Genomic DNA, 18,713 nt, shown 5'->3' on the forward strand with positions numbered 1-18,713 from the left:
AGTAATTAAAATCGTGTAATTTATGCATTCTAAAATATATTGAATAAAACATTTGGAGTATGTCGTTATTGTAGCATGCAATGCCCCGTCGTGCGTCTAGAGGGCGCCCTTGTGCCTTTAGATTTTCGGCGCGCATTTGACACTCGAACCCGCTGTGGAACTGGAGAAGCGGGTGGGAGGCTGGCCGTTAACCCGTTCCGGTACCATTGGTTTACTGAGGCGATTAGAAGCCCGCCGTTGTCTTGAAGGAGGAGCGACGTTTGACAGGAATCGGGAAGCTTCTTCATCCGTGAGACAGCAGCAGCGCAGGGTGAGTGCGCAGCTTGACTGAATGACGGCTGGGTGGGAGTCCAGCTACCTAGCTTGCCTTGACCCAAGCTTGTCCGACTGAATTTGAATTGCGAACCGGAGATGCCCGAGCTATAAACCTAAGCTAAATTACCAACCCAAGAGAATAAACGACGTAATATTTAAAAGTATATAGCTGGTAAGTGAGTAGTGTGCATGTATTCACTATACGTAAAACGTTTAGGTAAGCTAATATGCTAGCTGTCAGATCGTGTCTGGTTTCCTATCCGATGTCATGTTCGATTTGTGTACCCCACTCAGAGCTAGCGCTTGTTTTCTTGATCAGATATTTGGTTTGGCAGTATCTGTACATTTAGTCGCTGTTGATTTGACACCTAATTTGTGTACTTAGCTCGATAGATGGCAGATACTCTCTGGATACTACTAGTAGCTACATCACTGACTATTCCAAACAACCGGCTAATGTGTCCATTTTCGGGCACAAGGGGGAAACACGTGTGGATGGGGGGAGAATCAGCCCCACCCTGTAAATACGCGTGGAGGAAATCAAACAGATGACCTTCTAGTTAGTGCTAGGACTGTTTCCTGACTTGCGTCATACATTGAGTTCATAGTTTGGAGATGAAAATGAAGCTGCTTGATTTTAGTCTTGCATCCCGTTGCAACATTGCCTCTACTAATCGATACATTTGTTTAAAGTCCAATGGAGACATATGACCAAACATCAATGTCTCTGTAATCAAACTACCCTGTCTGCTTTTTACATTTACAGTTTGGTGTAATGAAGGCGGAGGAGTGAACTCAGAAGATTGGAAGACTTGTGAAACGGCAAGCAAAGATGCTTGAAGCTGATGACCAAGCAGGTGCTGCAGTTGAGGAGGAAGACGAGGAAGACATGGGGAACAGGGACTTGGAGACTGAGGTCATGCGGTTGACTCTTGAGCTCCAAGAGGCCACAGAAGAAAAACTCCAGGCTGCACGCTATGGCCTGGCAATGCTGGAGGAAAGTGCTGCCCTCAAGAAGAAACACAGTCAGCTGGAAGAAGAGCATGAAACCTTGAAGCTGGAGCTACAGCAGCTCAGAGAGGTAGGAACATCTAGGTCATTCTGCGTATATACCCAGAGTTTGTGTACTAGTTTGTCAATAGTGTTTTGTAATTTTCTCTAATGGCTTGAGTAAATTTATTAGGTGAGAATTTTATATCATACCAAACCTTTTTAGTGTTTTTGCAAGACTGTCTAAATACTGTCCTGTAAAAACAAGACATCATAAGGAACAACAGTTGTTTTCATTTTAGTTTGAATAAAAGGTAGCGTTGCCTTTCTGTATTTGCCTGATGAGTGACACGGATTTGACTGTAATTTCTTTATTTGCATTATAATCATTCTGAATTCTGCCTTTACATTTACAGCTATGGTCAAACCTTTATCAGTTTTGTGCTTTTGTCCCTAAACCTTTTCTCTTGTTCCCCCCTTTTGAGGAGGAAAAATGCTCACCCCCCCCCCCCCCCCCCAACCCACCCACCCACCCACACACACACCGCAAAAAAAACTGTGACAAAATAAGGCAAATATGTTCAGCTTTAATACCATATCAAAGTACCAAAACATTCCTGCTGCTAGAGACTAGAAAAAAATAAATAAAGGATCATTCACGTTGTGAGAACAATATCATTGAACCTATGAGCAAAAAGAAAAGAAAAGATGTGTTAATGGCTGCAATGTGACTGCTTTGTGCTGCACATCTTTTCAGAACAAGGTTGTAGGTTCTCTCTGTTCTCTGTTTTTAAAGTGGCAACTGCAGAAAAGTCTATTTTACAAAGATAGGATGTAGAATGGAAGCAGAATGACCACAGCCTTCTGCCCCATGAGTGGATGCTCCCTCTCCACACCCAGCCAGAAGTCAGTGAGTGTCTATGCTGTAAACCTCATGCTCAGAGTGGAGTCTGGCATGATTTCAACGAACTGATCCTCCTCTCACGCGCGCCGCACAGTTTGGGAGCCACTGCTTTTGAGTAACAGGGTTGGTAGGGACTTGAAGTGTTATAGCTAAGTTTTTTAAAGACCCACTCCAATCGAATCTAACCCGCTGTACAATTTTAGGGGTGTATTCAGAATGGACACATTTGGTACGCTTAAAGTGAACCAGAGTTTGTTTCCCCCGATAATCCGGAACAAATTTTCAGTCTGAATACACCCAAGCGGATCCTGGCCCGGAACCAGGATCAGTCTGAATAAGTCTGACTATAGACCAAACGCAAGGTTCAGGACTCGATCGAACAAATTATGCGGATTGTATCTGGAACAAACGGTCTTCCTAGTCTGAATACACCAAAGACGGATACCCGCTCAGACGAGGAAAACAAAGGCATACCTGGATCTATTTGTCTGCAACTGGATGCATCAGAATGGAGCGGAGCAGGAAGCTTGTGGTCTGCACAGCGTATTTTCAACGCCACAAATACGTTTTTTTATGTCAGTTTTTCATCTGCTCTCGATTTACACCAATTTAAAGAAAGAAATACTCAGAAATGCAATTTTTTTATGTTAATTTTCTTTATAAATGTCCTCCATCATGAGAAAACCAGAACAGAAACACCATTTTCACTGGAGTGGGTTTTTATGTCGGAAGGTAATTCTGGCACGTTTTTAGTTTAGCAGAAATTCAGATAATAGTTTTAAAAAATAAAATCTGGTAGACATAAAAATGTACTAGTATAAATGTAATTTATTTATTGACAATTTTTACGTCATATTTTATATCAGCTTAGATCTCATTTCTTAGATTAACACTCACTCTGTACTTTGCCAGATTTAAACAACCGAGTGTGCAGTATTGAGCTCAGTACATCACCATTTACAGAAATTTATTTTTGCGTGTTTGAAACGGAAACAGATGCAAAATATATGCCAGATTTGTGGCTAGAAGCGAGGAAAAATGTGTGATGCTGCTGCCTGGTTGACATGTAGAGTGAGAAACATTCTGGAAGAGACTGTTCTTCCTAAAGATCCTCTCACTCAGCTTTCCACCTGATACCAGGTTTCAGGAGATGCTCGCCTCTAAAGGGTCAAATTTCCCCTACTCTGTATAAAAAAACCTCTTTCAGTGCTTAATGTGACTTTTAAAATACACAACACCTTTTATTTTATTTTTTATTTTAGAGTGTTTACAACCCCTTTTTGTAGAAACCACATGCAGCTCTTTTTCACTCATGACTGTTTGCTTGTGTAAAGGCTTTTGCAGATTCTGTGAGCAGCCAGAAGCGCGCAGCTGCTGATGGAGAGTGCCGGGAGGAAAACCTGCTGCAGGAGACTGCGAGTAAGGAGGCTGCCATGGCAACCCGCCTGGAGGAAGTTCAGGCAGAGCTCAAACAAACGCGCCTCGCTCTGAGCAACACCCATGCAGAAATTGAAAGATTGGGGGTTCTCTCCTCCCAACTAAAGAAGGTAACATTTATTCAGTCAAAACTTTACTGATATAGTATTATTTTTTTAATCATATCAATGACTTTTATAAGTAACATAATCTGCATATATTTTGAAAAACTGATCCGCATTTGCCATGTTGATTTCTAAAAGTTATTTTTTACATAAAAGTTGAGTAATTCATCTTTCTCATGTGCTTTATTGACACTTAATGATTCTTAATTCTGTCTGATAAAAGCTAGGAACCGGATATTGATAAATCATGTAATAAAATGGTTACAGTAGAACAGGGGTGGGATTATATAAATTCGCTTCCTTCCACTCCCTTTTCAAGCAATAGTTATTAATATGTTTAATTATCCTAAGTTTGATTCGTCATTGTATGAATGTATAACTGATGATTGTATTGTTTTTGTGTATTCTTATTTGATTGCTTGAAATAAACCATTTCAAAAAAATTTCCCCAAAAAATACACTTGTGAATTCTCGCCATAGTCATTTTTGTCAGCCTTTCCTTAAGAAATAACCTAGATCTACATTTGAACAGGTAATTTTACATTTCTAAATGTTGATGGTTATGGGTGACCTTTTTTCTGAAGGAGTGCGAGTGCCTGGAAGCAGAGAAAGGCCATCTGAGAGATGAAATAAAGGAGTACAAAGTACGGGAGCTGCGGCAGCTGCAGGACAACAGTGAGCTGGAAGAGGAGAACATTTCTCTGCAGAAGCAGGTGTCCGTGCTCAAGGAAAACCAGGTCAGTTATGCCCCAACCTCATTAACTGCATCACCAAGTTGGACATTTGTAGGATGCTAAATGAATGAATAAATGCAAAAGCTAATTTTAGAAAAAAGAAAAAAAAAGTAGCTTTCTGGTTCTAAAATGTTGTCTAGAGGTGCTCTGGAAGTATTTGGAAAGCGCAGAGCAGAATGGCAGTAGGGCTTTTTTTCATAAGATGTGAAACTGAAAATGGTTTCTACAAACCCCTGGCAGATGTTCTTCCACTTAGAAACTGAGACGGTAATTCTTTAATCGTGTTTCCTTTTTCAGTCATCTTTTGTTTGCATTCTATAAAAACAAAGCAATCAAATATAGAATTTGATTTTAATTGGTCAGTTTTTGACTGGGAAAGTAAACATACATATGGAATTATGAAGGCTAACAGGCCTCTTTAGATAATGTATTTTGGTAAAAGAACAATATAAAGTTTCTGGATTTCTTAAACATTGGCCATTTCCCATGAGTCCTTTGAACCAGGTCTCTGTGTGCATCTGTTTGTTGATGGCTTTGAGCTTGGTCGTTGCTCTCAAGGACCCACTGTGTTTTTGCTGTTTTTAACATGATCTTGTGGCATTTTTCTCATTATAGAGGACCTAAATTGAAAAAAAAAAATAAAGCTCCAAATAGCATTTCTGAGTATTTCTCTGTTCAAATCGTTGTGAATCAGGAGCAGACACAAAAAAAGCTCATACTTGACATGTAGAAGCTGCAGTCTGCTACAATCCTGCCCTCAACTCCGACGCAATTTCTATTGGACTACTGCCGCTCTGCAGAAACTACTTCCTAGCAAAAATGACCCAAGTTGATTGATTTTGGGTAATAGCGGCATAATCAAAATTAAGACTTCTGAGAACGCTTTTACATTAAATCAAAAGATGATCCGACTTGAACCTTCTGTTATGCTTTCAGGTTGAATTTGAGTCGATAAAGCTCGAGCTGACCCAAAAGAATGAGGAGCAGGAGGACCTGCGGGGCCAGCTGGAGGAGGCAGCCAGGCTGAGGGAAATTGCAGAGAGGCAGCTGGAGGAAGCTTTGGATGCGCTGAAAGAGGAGAGGGAGCAGAAAAACAGTTTGCGCCGGGAGCTCTCCGCCTTGACCTTGAACCCCTTCGACTCCGTGGGGAACCTGGAGCTCCACTTGGACCATCTGGATGACAGCCATGTGGAGGGTCAGGGTGGCGAGGGCGAAGAAGACAACCAGGATAGTGGTTATAACCCCGGCTCTGGATCTGGGTCGGCCCCGCCCTCAGGCGGATCCAAAAGCAATGGCGTTGTGCACCGCTACTCCACTCCACGCAACAGTGACAAGTTCCTGCGGGCTCCGGCCTCGGGGCTGGTGTCTGACCTGCTGAGCGAGTTGCACTTCTCTGACAGTCAGAAGCTAAAACAGCAGCTCCTGCAGGTAGGTCTTCATCACCACAGTCACTATTGACTAACGGTAAACAGCTTCACGCCTTACAGGGCTGGTGAGATACATGAAACTTGAGCTTGAACCATTCTTTATGACCTTCACGTCAAACTATCGTCTATCTCAGTAACTGTTGAGAGTTGAGTGGAGTAGATATCTTTTCCGTTTAGGCTAACATTCATATTATTTTCAAACCTGGATAGCTTGGAGTTTAATCTGTTAACTAGGGTTAGTGAGAACGGCCCTTAGCCAGCCCCTGATGAAGATGATACATTATTTATGGTGCACTTAAGGTGGGGGGTTGGGTTAGGAAACTCCTACTTAACAGATGTTTGGACTCTGAATGAAGTTTCATAAAAAATGCACGAAGTGTAAAAGGAGTGAGGGAAAGATTTGTGTTTAAAAAAAAAAGGAAAAAACTATAAATTTTGCTTTGAAAAGAAATTCGCTCGATCTGAGATGGGGCTGGGCGAAAAATGTCTATGGAACTGTTTGGGTTTTGCGACTTCAGACTTGGAGCAACAAACCGCATGCTGCCAAATCTGTTTGAAGGCTGTTGCTAGCAAAAGTAGGTGTGCGATGAATTTGTTTCAACATCTGAAAGTGTTTTCCCTTTACAAGATGCTCCAGCTAGTGGTATCTCACAAAACTGCATTGTTTTACAAAATTTTTTACAGATTGTATTTAGTTGCACTTTGTGTTCAGGCCAATTTCCAAAGGAAATGTTAAAATAAAAGAATTTCTTTTAAATATTCTGTCATTCATAATTTTTGTTAAATAAAGTAAAGGGGGAGAACAAAAGACATGGAATCGAATTTGATGTGAAAAAATTGGAGAGTTTATTTTTGGCCGTGTCATCCAGCCCTAATCTGAGATTATTTTATGTGTGTTTGTATTTTTTAGGCTGAACGAGACAAATCCAGCTTGGCCAGCAAGGTGGAAGAACTACAAATGCAGCTGATGATGTCCAAACAGGCTCTCAGTCAGCAGCAAGACAAGGTCGGCTCGCTCATGCAGCAGCTGGATGCTGTGCAAAGTAGTCAGCATCCAACCCAGGACGCGGAGAAGAGCGGAGAGAATGAGAAAGAAAGTGGGGGTGATGGAAATGCCGACTTTGACTATGAAGTAGACACCAAAAGCAAGGAGGTGCTGGAGGCGCGGATGCGTGCGGCTAGTGAGGAGCTTCTGAAGCTGAGGGATGAACTGTCTCAGGCGGGAGCTCGATACAACACCCTCGAACAGAAATACAAGCAGGAGAAGGATCGCTGGCGGGGAGAGGCCCAGGACCTGGCCGACAAAATCCGTCAGTGCATCAAGTCCAGCAAGCAGGACCAGGAGCGAATCAGCGAGCTGGAGAAAGAGATCGGAGCCACACGGAAAGTGGCGACGGATTCTGAAGGGCACTTGAGCGTCGCCCAGGAAGAGCTGCTAGCTTTCTCAGAGGAGCTGTCCAACCTGTACCACCACATCTGCGTGTGCAACAATCTGACACCCAAGCGGGTCACCCTGGACTATTACCGGGACGGTGCCAGGGCGAGCAGTGCCCGGAGGTCCCACCACTTCAACCCACAGCACACCGCCCAGAAGAAGCCCCGAGCCAACGACATGTTCATCTCCAAGGCTGCGGCGCTGCAGTTCATGGGGGAGATGGACAGCGCTGGAGCCAGTGGAGAGTCCCCCACCTGCCCCAGTTCTCCCACCCTGGACTTCAGGGACCCATCTAACGTTCGCAACTTGGTGGCCGTCATCCGCTGCCAAATCAAACACCTGCGGGTATGATGGCTGGCTTTCACGACACTCATTCAGTATTTCTAAAATAATCATCGTTGCAAAACCATCATTCTGTCATCCAGACGGTGACAAGCTTCCTGCATTTACAAAGTTTTCTCCAAACCCAACACTCTGCTTAGACGGCTGTAAGCTGCAGCCTTGTCTGCACAAATCCCTCGCCTGCCTTGCCACGTGCACATGTGCTGGTTTGGAATGGATTAGACTGTCAGAGGTCAAACGTGTACGATTCCTTAGAGTAAGATGTATATTGTCTAAATTACAGGCAAAATATATGTTTATAGGATCGGATAAGACAGAAACTGTTTGTTAAGTATTACCAAACTCTGGGAAGATTTCCAAACCAGTAGGAATATATTATATTAAAACAAAAAATGATTGTTGTCCCCTAGGTGGCCGTGGACTTGTGTCGTCAGCGGGGTGCCATGCCTTACTCGGGGCTCAGCAGCAGCGGCGAGACGGAGCGGGATGCTGAAAGCCTCTTGGAGGAAGTCTTAAAGCTCAAATCTCTCCTCAGCACCAAGAAAGAACAGATCGCCACGCTCCGAACTGTCCTCAAGGCTAACAAACAGGTGAGCCACAGGCTGCAGAGCCTTAGCTTGGCTAAAACCTCCTCAGATGGTTCGACTTTTTTCCTCCATTTTCAAAACTCTTCTGGTGACATTAGAGCGATCACTTTGCATTAGTTCACTTTAACGCACTGACAATTTGAGCTTTTATTATTATGAGTTGTAGAGCCCTACTAACTTCATATTGTATTCAGTTATTCTGTTTCAGTTGAGAAGTTTACAACCAGTGTCACATAAAAGAAAAAGTCATCTGCAATTGTTAAGATTAAGCTGTTCTAGCTGTTTTTAAATATGTATGAGATTAAAAAGTGACATTTCTACACAATCCTTCCTCTTTTAGCTTGAAATTTGGGAAGTGAAAGTTATAACTCATCCAGATCTTTCCCATGATTGTATTTTTTTGTTTAGACCTCGTCTGTTCTCTGATAACATTTGACAGAATCTCAGTTGTACTTTAACACTTCATAGATGGCAGGCTTCATGTTTGCATCATTCCTCCCTTGTTAGTCCAGACAGGAGTGTTGTTTCACACTTTGTACCTCCCGTTCATGCTCTTGAGGAGTGAAGTGGGCTTTATTGAGCTGTTACGTGGCAGTGAGGTTATAACATGATGGTGGTCCGTCACCTACTAGCTGATTGTTTTGAGTTCAACAAAGACGAAACACTCTAACCTTCAAAAAGCCTCTAAAATACTTTTAATTTATCAAAATACCTCAAAAAGCTGGGATAATTGTGTTTAGTTACAATTGCAGTTATTTTACACCAGTGAAATGTACATTTAATTAGGTTTGCTCAAAGCACTTTTTCTCAAATGTAATCCTCTGGTTAGTCAGGTCTGGGTGTCGCTATAAAAATGCTGAATCCATTCGCTTTCTTCCAGGTTCATGTTTCCAGTTGTTCTTTTATTTGATTAAAAATCCACCAGTGAATTTTTCCATATGTTCAATTTTTCATTCAAAAAGAATGATATTTAGTTAACTGTTGATGTAACCTGAACAGAGCCAGCCTCTGCGACACAGGAGGAACTTGTTTTTGTGATGGAGGCGGAGCCTATTTTTATAACCACTCCACTGCGACATTAAATGGGTCAGTCGCAACTTTTCCACCTCCTTGTTTTATCACACATACGCACTGCAATCCAACAGTGTGACAGTCTGAGTGTGTTTGTGTCTTAATGTTGTCAAAACAATTTGATGTCGTTGACCTTATGAGAACTTGGGAAATGAATTGGTTGTGGCTCCAACCAAACAAAGTCAATTCAGTCTCCATTGTGTGTGATTGGTCATAGTCGGTCTGATTCATCGTTTCTATGGCAACCACTCTTGCCAATCAGGAGTGAGCTTGATGGAAGTCCACACCCCTTCCACTTGAAAGCGAGCTCGGGAGAATCTGTCTTTGAGCGTTCGCCGTCAGACTTCATACTTTTTATTCAGGCATCTGAATGGTCAGTTAATAACTCGAATAACTTGCACAACAGATAAAATATCATGAAAAGCAAGAATAGTTGTTAGTTCTAATGTTATGAGTTTATTTTTTAATAGAAGTCTATGGGATTTTGGCTTCTTGGGACCAGCGGGTACTTGTTTGGAACGCAAGGGGGGAGGGGTGACTTCATCCAGTTTTCATATACAGTCAATGGTTCATACTGATGGTTGAAGAACAACAAACCGTCACACTACACACACACACACACACACACACACACACACACACACACACACACACACACACACACACACTAATTCTCTCAAGGTGATCTATTTGACAGACTGTCAAGTCTAATTCCTGTAGCAGTGTGACCTCCTAATCCATGGCTCTGATGTAACATGTTTACAGTATTAACACGGGGAGGACAGCATCTTTAACTCTGACTATTGTGTCTGCAGAAAAGGCCAAATCCATTCTTTCTAACAAAATGTTTAAAGCAATTGGCTTCTGCCTGAAAAATGATGAGTGACATGCACTTCAATGAAGCACTAGTTATTGCATTTAGAAGTCTGGATTTTTCCCCCTCATATTTGCATTCAATGTATTTGGGATAAAAGAGAGATTTTGTTTAAGCCATGATAAAAAAAAAAAGGACCTATAATGTTTTTCTGTCTTTACAGACCGCTGAGTTGGCCTTGTCTAATCTGAAAGCCAAGTATGAGACGGAGAAGAGCATGGTGACTGAGACCATGATGAAGTTGAGGAACGAGCTAAAGGCGCTGAAGGAGGACGCAGCCACCTTCTCCTCACTCCGGGTCATGTTTGCCAGCCGGTAAGAGCCCCTGTTTAAGGAAAGATAAATGAGCCTTTTTTTTAATTTGGTTTTTGCTTCACCACTTCTGTAGTAATGCCCCCTTTTTGTGCATCTTTTACTGGTTAATAAGCTTGCCTTGGTAACTATGCCTTTGGACAATCCAAGGGTTCACGTGAAGATTATAAACCACATGCTTTGCCTCGTGCTAACTCGAGGAGCAGACAAGGACAGATATGTCTCCTTAGGTGAGGTCAGTTTGAAGAAGCAAGAGGTTAAAGTTTTCCCAGAATGAGTAAAATATTAGATAGAGGCTCGATAAGACAAAAAAGGCATTAAAAGCAAACTAGGTTTTCTTATTTTTTTTATAGTTACCATTGGACCAGTGTGCATCAGTCTTCTTCAGCAGTGACACCTTTGAGATGGCATTTAATATCTAAGGGGGATGTGAGCACAGACAGAGGTCAAGGACTGTGGTCTGTCAGCAGGCAAATTATGACTGCTTTGTGAAAGAGTTTGTTCACACTGCCATCTAGTGGAGATCTGGAGTACGTGCACTTCACCACAATAAATGTCTTTATTTTAGGAATTTCTATTGATTTTTATTTTCTATTTTTTATTTGATTGCTATAGCAGATACTAAAGATTACATATGAAATACTAACTGAATATAAGCTGTGTTAAGCATGAGTTTTTGAGTGTTTTAACAAGCTTCTGGCTGCTCATGCATGTTGCCCGATGACTTTCAGATGTGACCAGTATGTCACTCAGCTGGATGAGATGCAGAGGCAGCTCGCAGCTGCAGAAGATGAGAAGAAGACCCTGAATTCGCTCCTGCGCATGGCCATCCAGCAGAAACTGGCTCTTACTCAACGCCTGGAGGACCTGGAGGCCCCTCTGTCTCCTCACAGCTTGAACAGCAGTCCCCGCCGCTCCCGGGCCAAAGAGCTCGCCAATAAATCGGGCCGGGCGCCTCGGAGCCCCCGAAACAGTCCCGCTCGCACCCCGCTGAGGAGCAGCCCGAGGGCCAGCCCCGTCCTGGGCAGCAGCGTTCCTGCCTCCGCCACCCACCACTTGCGATCTCTCACGCGGAGTCTCCACACAAGTCCTGTAAGAACCTCTTCTCGCATTTCTCCTGAAACGTCCTCTCAAACAGACGGCCGTCGAGGCAGGGGTCTCCCGCGAGACGCCACCTTTATTAGAAGCCATAGCACCGGCAATGTTTCGGTTTGTGAGTCCTCTCCAACACGTAGGGGCTTGATGTGCTCTTCAGTCGGTGAGGCAGCTGGGAAAAAGAACGGCAGGGATTCAAAAAAGGGGGAATCGGGTTGCAGGGCTTTGTTTCCGGTCCGTCAGGACACTTTCATCACAACTCGTCTGGCTCCTGCCTCTTCCACTGCTAATCTAACCTCTTCTCAAGCTTTGCGAGTATATTCTAACACCTTTACAGCATGGGGTGGAAATGATCGACAACCACATGTAGATGTTTCTGTTGGGAGAAAACATGTGCCCCACTGGTCTCAGTCTGTGCAGGCGACATGCAGTTACACAGGTGAGAGAGCGTCTGTAGCTCCACAGAGGAACACAAAATGTTCAGGAGCACAGGCAAGTTCATCGCTCTCATCTGAGAATGTGGGGACTTATAGAGAGTCTGGATTTAGATCGAATAAAACCACAGAGCAGCAGAACCGAGAGTTTGTGAACATTTCTAGCGGCAAAAGCCGAGTCTCAGCATGCAGAATTCGAAGCTCTGAGTCAAAGTCAACGCGCAGGCGCTAAAAAGCCTGGAAGTTGAATGAATACTTAAAATATCCCACTTTCAATTGTTTTTTAAATAGCTTTTTTGTTGAAAGTAAATGATGAGTAACTGTTTTTATTAGACAAGTGTTTTCCTCAGATTTTCTACATATCTTCTTGTTCTTTTTTCAAAGTGGAGTTGATCTAAATGTTTCTTTTCTTTGTCTCACCCTGTTTTTGTAGCGCTGAATCACTCCTCCCCTAACCCCCCCCCCCCCCCCCCCCCCTTCTACATAAGGACCTGACTTGGTGTTCACTCCCATTCTCCTCCTCTCCTGATGTGGAGCATCCTGTCCATCCATGATCTGACTCTGCATCCTCCTCTCCACCCTTCAAAAATGTGGACTGAAAAGTATTTAACAAAAAAAAAGAAGAAAAAAAACTGCCTGTCATTCCACCCTGTTGTTCCTGTGTCCTTGGAGTGGAGAAACCTGCATGCACCCTGGAGAAGAAGACGGATGTGCTGCTCATTCCTGTGTCCAACTGTCATCTGGTTTTTTTGTGTTGTGCTGAGCCCAGAACAGTATTTTTTCCAGAGCGCCAGACTTTCTAGTGGACAGCATTAACTATCCTCAGGCTGTGGTCTGTTCTCTGAAGACCGAGCGTCTTCACACTCTGCCTTTTAACCTGTCATCCTGGTCAGATCTCCATGGTATTTTTTAGTGTCGTCTCTCATGGTCCTGGTCGTTGTTTTTATAGGTCAGGAGAAGTAGAACCTGCTGTTGTCACTTTCTTTTACTCTGCAGTTACTGCAGTTACCTTCCCCTTTTTATCCTGTGGTGTTTCTCTATCTGCGACTCTGGCCTGTAAGCTTCACCCTTTAACATGACAGTTTGTATGGAAATAGATCAGCCATATATTCACCACCTCAGGTGAAACCACGAGGATTCAGATGCAGCGTTTAGGAAACCTTTTGAAGGAAGTACTTTACAGACTAAGGCTGGGAGAGCAGGAGACTAATCAAAGCTATAGGGCAGCAAAAATGTTTAGCCATTCTGAGGTCGATTTACATTAACATTAGCGTCTTACAAAACAAAAATACATTTCCTCTTGAGTTGAGAGTTCACAAATCCTGAATTTGCTTGATTGTCCTTTAAAAACGCTCAATAACGTGTTCAACCCTCCTTTTTTGTTAATAACAGATCCTTTTTAAGTGCTTCTATGGTTTATAGCTCATTGAAATCACATGTGTGTCTATTACCTACATATGAAAACCATCATGAGCCCAGTCTATGTGGAAGTATCCTTTTCTGTTTTAGATTCTACTGCCAGTAGAACAAGATGTAACCGAGATGCTGCTTTTATTTTGAAGGATGACGATGCTGAATAAGTATGGCTTTGCTTTGCTGGTTGAACAGTTACAACAAAGCAAAACCATGGGAATGGTCACAGATGTATTTATACAGCTGCATGGATTAACGGCAGTGGGAGGATTTTTAGACTGTGATTTGAGGACAGAATGAAATTAAAATTTTGTTCTGAAACCTTTATCCCTTATTCTCAAGCACTTGGCCACATGTTATATTTAAAAAATAGTCAATCTAAAATAATTCTTAATAAATAAAGTTTGAAATGCCCCTTTGATGGATCATGTTACTTTTTACTAATCTGGTTTTCCTGAAGAAGCCACACCCTTTTCTTCTCTTTCTTTAACTGTTTGTGCCTTGGTTAAGACATTTTTATATCACTCCTCAACACTGTACGTTTTAGTTTCTGTCATTTTTGTTAAATATACTTTGTCATTTGCTTTTGGGGAAGCTCATTAAGCGATGTTGGCACTGATTACTGTGATGTTTCACTGTGTTAAAATATTGTCACTTTTTAGCCAGAATTATTTTATGAGATTAAATTATGAGGACTTGTCAGCGCTCCTGGATACCAGTGGTCACCTTTATATTTATTGTAAAAACGATGACCTTTAATTAAAGTCAAGAATGGGATAGTTTTAAAGCTCACCAGTTCCATAAACCTTTGTTTTGACGTTTTGACTGAAAGGTGAACATGTTTTATTCTAATGTCACATTACAGTGAAGGATGTGAATGCTCTTCTTATTCTATTGAATTCATTATGTGTAGATGTGTATAATTGTAATTCTCATTGTTGTATGATAACTTAATTTATGTGAGCTGCATCTGATGTAAATTAATCTAGCTTCCATGCACACTCTGTGTTCCTTGTTTCAGAGTCATACACTTTAGGTGTATGTATGCAAGCCGACCTCCAACCACAAAATAAAAAGCCAACACTCTACCAAACTCAGCTTGTTGGTTTTAATGGGAGTGGGTTTTCTGGAAAAGACGAGAAAATTCTGATTATTTTACTCTTGATATACTCAAAGGTAAGAACTACTAAAAACATTTGGCTGTTGCATAGCAACAAGGACAAAGCTGCTTTTCTTTGCTTCTGAATCCTTTAGAGTTGCGTTTATTACGTAAACAGTGATGGTAGTTCAAATGTCCTGAGTGATTTTCTGTCGCAAAAGATCAACTCCAGAGTTAAAGGCAAACCAAGTTTGTATAGCATATTTTGTGTACAAAGACGATTACGTTGAAATAAGTTGTACAAAGGTGTGATCATTTAGACTAAAATTTAAAGTAACAGTACATTTTTGAATCAAATCAAATCAAATGCAGCTGAGAACAGTTGGGTCTTTAACCTGGATTTACAGTGGGGCAAAATAAGTATTTACCGAAGTGAGCCACCAAAAGTCCAAGATCTCCCACTTAAAAAGATGAGAGAGGCCCTTAATTTTCATCATAGGTATACCTCAACTATGAGAGACGAGCTGAGAAAAAATATCCAGAATCTGATTTTTAAAGACTTTTTTGTAAATGATGGTGGGAAATAAGTATTTGGTCAATAATGAAAGTTCAACTCAATACTTACTTATATACCCTATGCAATGACAGCAGTCAAACATTTTCGGTACGTTTTCACAAGGTTTTCACAAACCGTTGCCAGCATTTTGTCCCATTCCTCCATGCAGATCTCCTCTAGAGCAGTGATGTTTTTGGGCTGTCACTTGGCAACATGGATTTTAAACTCCCTCCAAAGATTTTCTATTGGGTTGAGATCTGGAGACTGAGTAGACCTTGAAATACTTCTTACGAAGTCACTCCTTCGGTACCTGGACAGTGTGTTTGGGATTCTTGTATTGCTGAAAGACCAGCCATGTTTCATCTTAAACGCCTTTGCTGATGGGAAGAGGTTTTAACTCCAAATCTGATTATTCATTTTTTCCAGATCAGTTCTCCTGGTCCTTTTGCTGAAAATCAGCCCCAAATTATGTTGTTTCCACCCCCGTGCTTTACAGTAGGTTTGGTGTTCTTTGGATGCAATTCAGCATTCTTTCTCCTCCAAACACGACAAGAAGAGTTCTTACCAAAAGTTCCATTTTGCTTTCAACTGACCATAGAACATTCTCCTAATCCTCTTCTGGATCATTCAAAATGCTCTCCAGAAATTTTAGACGGGCCTGCACATGTACTGGCTTCAGCAGTGGGACACGTCAGCAGGATTTGAATCCATGGCGCCGTAGTGTGTGATTGATGTAGCCTTTGTTACTTTGGTCCCAGCTCTCTGCAGGTCATTCATTAGGTCCCCCCAGTGTGGTTCTGGGGTTTTTGCTCATAGTTCTTGTGACCATTTTGACCTCAAGGGTGAGATCTTGAAGGGGAGCCCAAGATTGAAGTGGTCTTGTATGTCTTCTATTTCCTAATAATTGCTCCCATAGTTGATGTCTTCACACCAAGCTGCTTACCTATTGCAGATTCAGTCTTTCCAGCCTGATGCAGGTAGACAGTTTTTTTTCTGGTGTCTTTAGACAACTCTTTGGTCTTGGCCATAGTGGAGATTGGAGTGTGACTGTCTGGGGTTGTGGACAGGTGTCTTTTAATAGATAACAAGTTCAAACAGGTGCCATTGATACAGGTAATGAGTGACGGACAGAGTATCCTCTTACAGAAGAAGTTAAAGTCTGTGAAAGCCAGAAATCTTGTTTGTTTATAGGCAACCAAATACTTATTCTCCACCATAATTTACAAATAAAGTATTTACCTGTAAAAATCCGACAATGGGATTTTGCCTCTCGTGTAGTTGAGATACGCATACCTATGGTGAAAACTATAGGACTCTCATCTTTTTAAGTGGGAGAACTTGCACAATGGTGGCTGATTACATACTTTTTTGCCCCACTGTAAATAAACTGTTTCAGCTGATCTGAGGCCTTCTGGAAGTCTGTTCCAGATCTATGCAGCTACTCCGTGTTTGGTTTTGACTGTAGGAACTGACAAAAGACTGGACCAGATGAGCGGGAAGTCTGGCTGATACATGGGTCAGGTAGTCAACCACGTATTCTGTTGCTAAACCAGTTAAAGCTTTATAAACCAGCAACAGAACTTCCAAGTTCATCCTCTGGCAGACAGGCAGCTAGTGTAAAGACCTCAGAACTGGACTGATGTGGTCTATTTTTTTGTACCAAAGCAGCAGACACATTGTAGCTCTCGCTGACCTTCTCTGTACATCTTTATCACCATCCTCAAATCAAATGTTGCATCTGAAGAACTCTTTCTTGACATGAAACCATACTGCTCCTCACAAATGTTCACTTCTACTAGTGTAGTAGCAACTACCGTACTCTTTCCCGTAAAGTAATTGTATGGCTCATCAGCTTTATTCCTCTGTAGTTGCCACAACTCAGCACAATTCCCGTATTCTTAACAACAAATGTTTAAAAAAAACCTGTTCAAATGGCCCACAACAGCTTAGCAGTGCATTTTGTTCTGCTCCCTGTGATAAGATTATGATGTATTCAATACAAATCAGTTTTTACATAAACAACCGCTGTCAAAGATCAACAGTAATGGTTAAGGATTGAGACAGAATTACTTCTTTCTCTTGTCTCCTGCTTAGTAAAGTTGTTGTTCACCTTTTCTGCAAATGTCTTCAGGGGCCATCACAGTGAATTGCTTTCATTGATTCGTTGGTTTGGTATAGAGTTTTTCTGCCGGATTGCCTTCTTCAGACAATCCTGTATTTTTTATCCAGCTTGGGGACCAGCTTAGGGGGACCCAGACTTGGGCCCCCTTGTGACTACATAGGGAGTAGTAGATTTCTTAAAAAGTCAAACCTTGTAATGTCTATATAACAGGATGGATGTATTTTCAGTTTCGAGTTGAGGCTGCTTGGTGGTCATTTAAATCCTTCCTAAAACATAACCAAGAGTCCTGTCCATTCACAAGCAAGTCCAACAGGAAATGAGATTTTAGATGGATGACAATTCTGAGAACAACAATTTCTCACACAGCAAGACTGTGGATGCTGTAGTAAAAAATCTCAACAGAAATATTTTAAAATTTTGCACATTAGTTTGCAAGTACACATAAACATATCAGGATGAAAAAAAACACCTGATTCCTAACAAATTCATTTTTTTGATTTTTAATGAATAGCAACAGTACCTGCAGTTGTTTCAGAAAGAAATAATACTTTTGTGAAAAGCAATTTGTTCCCCCAAAAAAGGTAAATGAAAAACAGTTTAAAAAACAATAAAAACCAACATGTAAAGGGCATAGGAATGAAACTTTACTTCAGTATCCCTAAAAAACCCCAAGTTCTGTTCTCATGTGTTCTCACAGATTAAAGCCCAAAATGAAAGTTCCCCAAACTACTTAGGGATAAAGCTCCTTAATCTGCAGTGGATTATTTCCTGATTGCAGCGGTCACATTTTTTGTTGCAGAAATTCTAGTTCAGGATTCATTGCTGCTGCTTCTTTTACTTTTTAGGTCAGCTTGCAGAGCAAGTTTGAGCACCTCCAGGTCTGCCTCATAACATTCCTGTTCTGCTGGGAAAAACCGGTCAAAATGAAAACATAATGGTTTAAGTGTGGAACAAAGTTAAACTGTGTGTTGCATGACTTTTGTTTTATGTTAAACCCAAACTCCAGACTCCTAACCCTTGTGGTATCGTAGGCACTTTGACATTGGGAGTTGGGTCATCTAGACCCACTAGACAGTGCGCTGAACCTTTTTTCTTCAATGATTTGTGAACCTCACTGGTGTCCATGGATTACATGGATTCTAAGCACAAGGGTTAAAACCAGTCAAGCATGTTTGCAGAAAAAGGTTCCTGACTTTTCTTTTTTTTTTTTGCAGCCTATATTGCTCAAAAGTTTGAAAATATATCAACACAAAGTTTTGTTTAATTTACTCAAACAAAAAAAGTTGTATGCATTGTGCAGATAAATTTCTACATGCAGGAGTCGTGCTGTATGTTGACAGTTTTCAGACAAAAGGATTGTGAGGAAACTTTTGACTTATCCCAAGTCCCAATCATTCAATATTTAAAACTGATTTTATTTTTTATAAATGTGGTTCATTTGTGTTTTTGGTAAACCCAAAGG

At 41.6% G+C, this 18,713-nt stretch overlaps 1 protein-coding gene across 2 annotated transcripts; it reads left to right on the forward strand.

Moving 5' to 3' along the window:
* Window positions 1–79: 79 nt before the first annotated feature.
* On the forward strand, window positions 80–14,567 carry zgc:162200 (protein bicaudal D homolog 2). Of its 2 annotated transcripts, none has more exons than XM_023956792.2 (10): window positions 80–487; window positions 1,082–1,396; window positions 3,544–3,756; window positions 4,335–4,487; window positions 5,421–5,912; window positions 6,822–7,691; window positions 8,099–8,278; window positions 10,384–10,535; window positions 11,264–11,624; window positions 12,495–14,567. In XM_023956792.2, exons 2-10 carry the CDS (start codon window positions 1,148–1,150, stop codon window positions 12,498–12,500), a joined length of 2,676 nt encoding a protein of 891 aa, XP_023812560.1. In that variant the 5' UTR covers window positions 80–487; window positions 1,082–1,147; the 3' UTR covers window positions 12,501–14,567. The 2 variants fall into 2 exon arrangements, with proteins under 2 accessions (XP_023812560.1, XP_023812559.1); XM_023956791.2 differs by having other exon boundaries at window positions 109–310.
* Window positions 14,568–18,713: the final 4,146 nt, after the last annotated feature.

Source organism: Oryzias latipes, chromosome 7 (assembly GCF_053564925.1).
Source record: "Oryzias latipes strain Hd-rR chromosome 7, Olatipes_Hd-rR_3.1".
Taxonomy (NCBI): Eukaryota; Metazoa; Chordata; class Actinopteri; order Beloniformes; family Adrianichthyidae; genus Oryzias; species Oryzias latipes.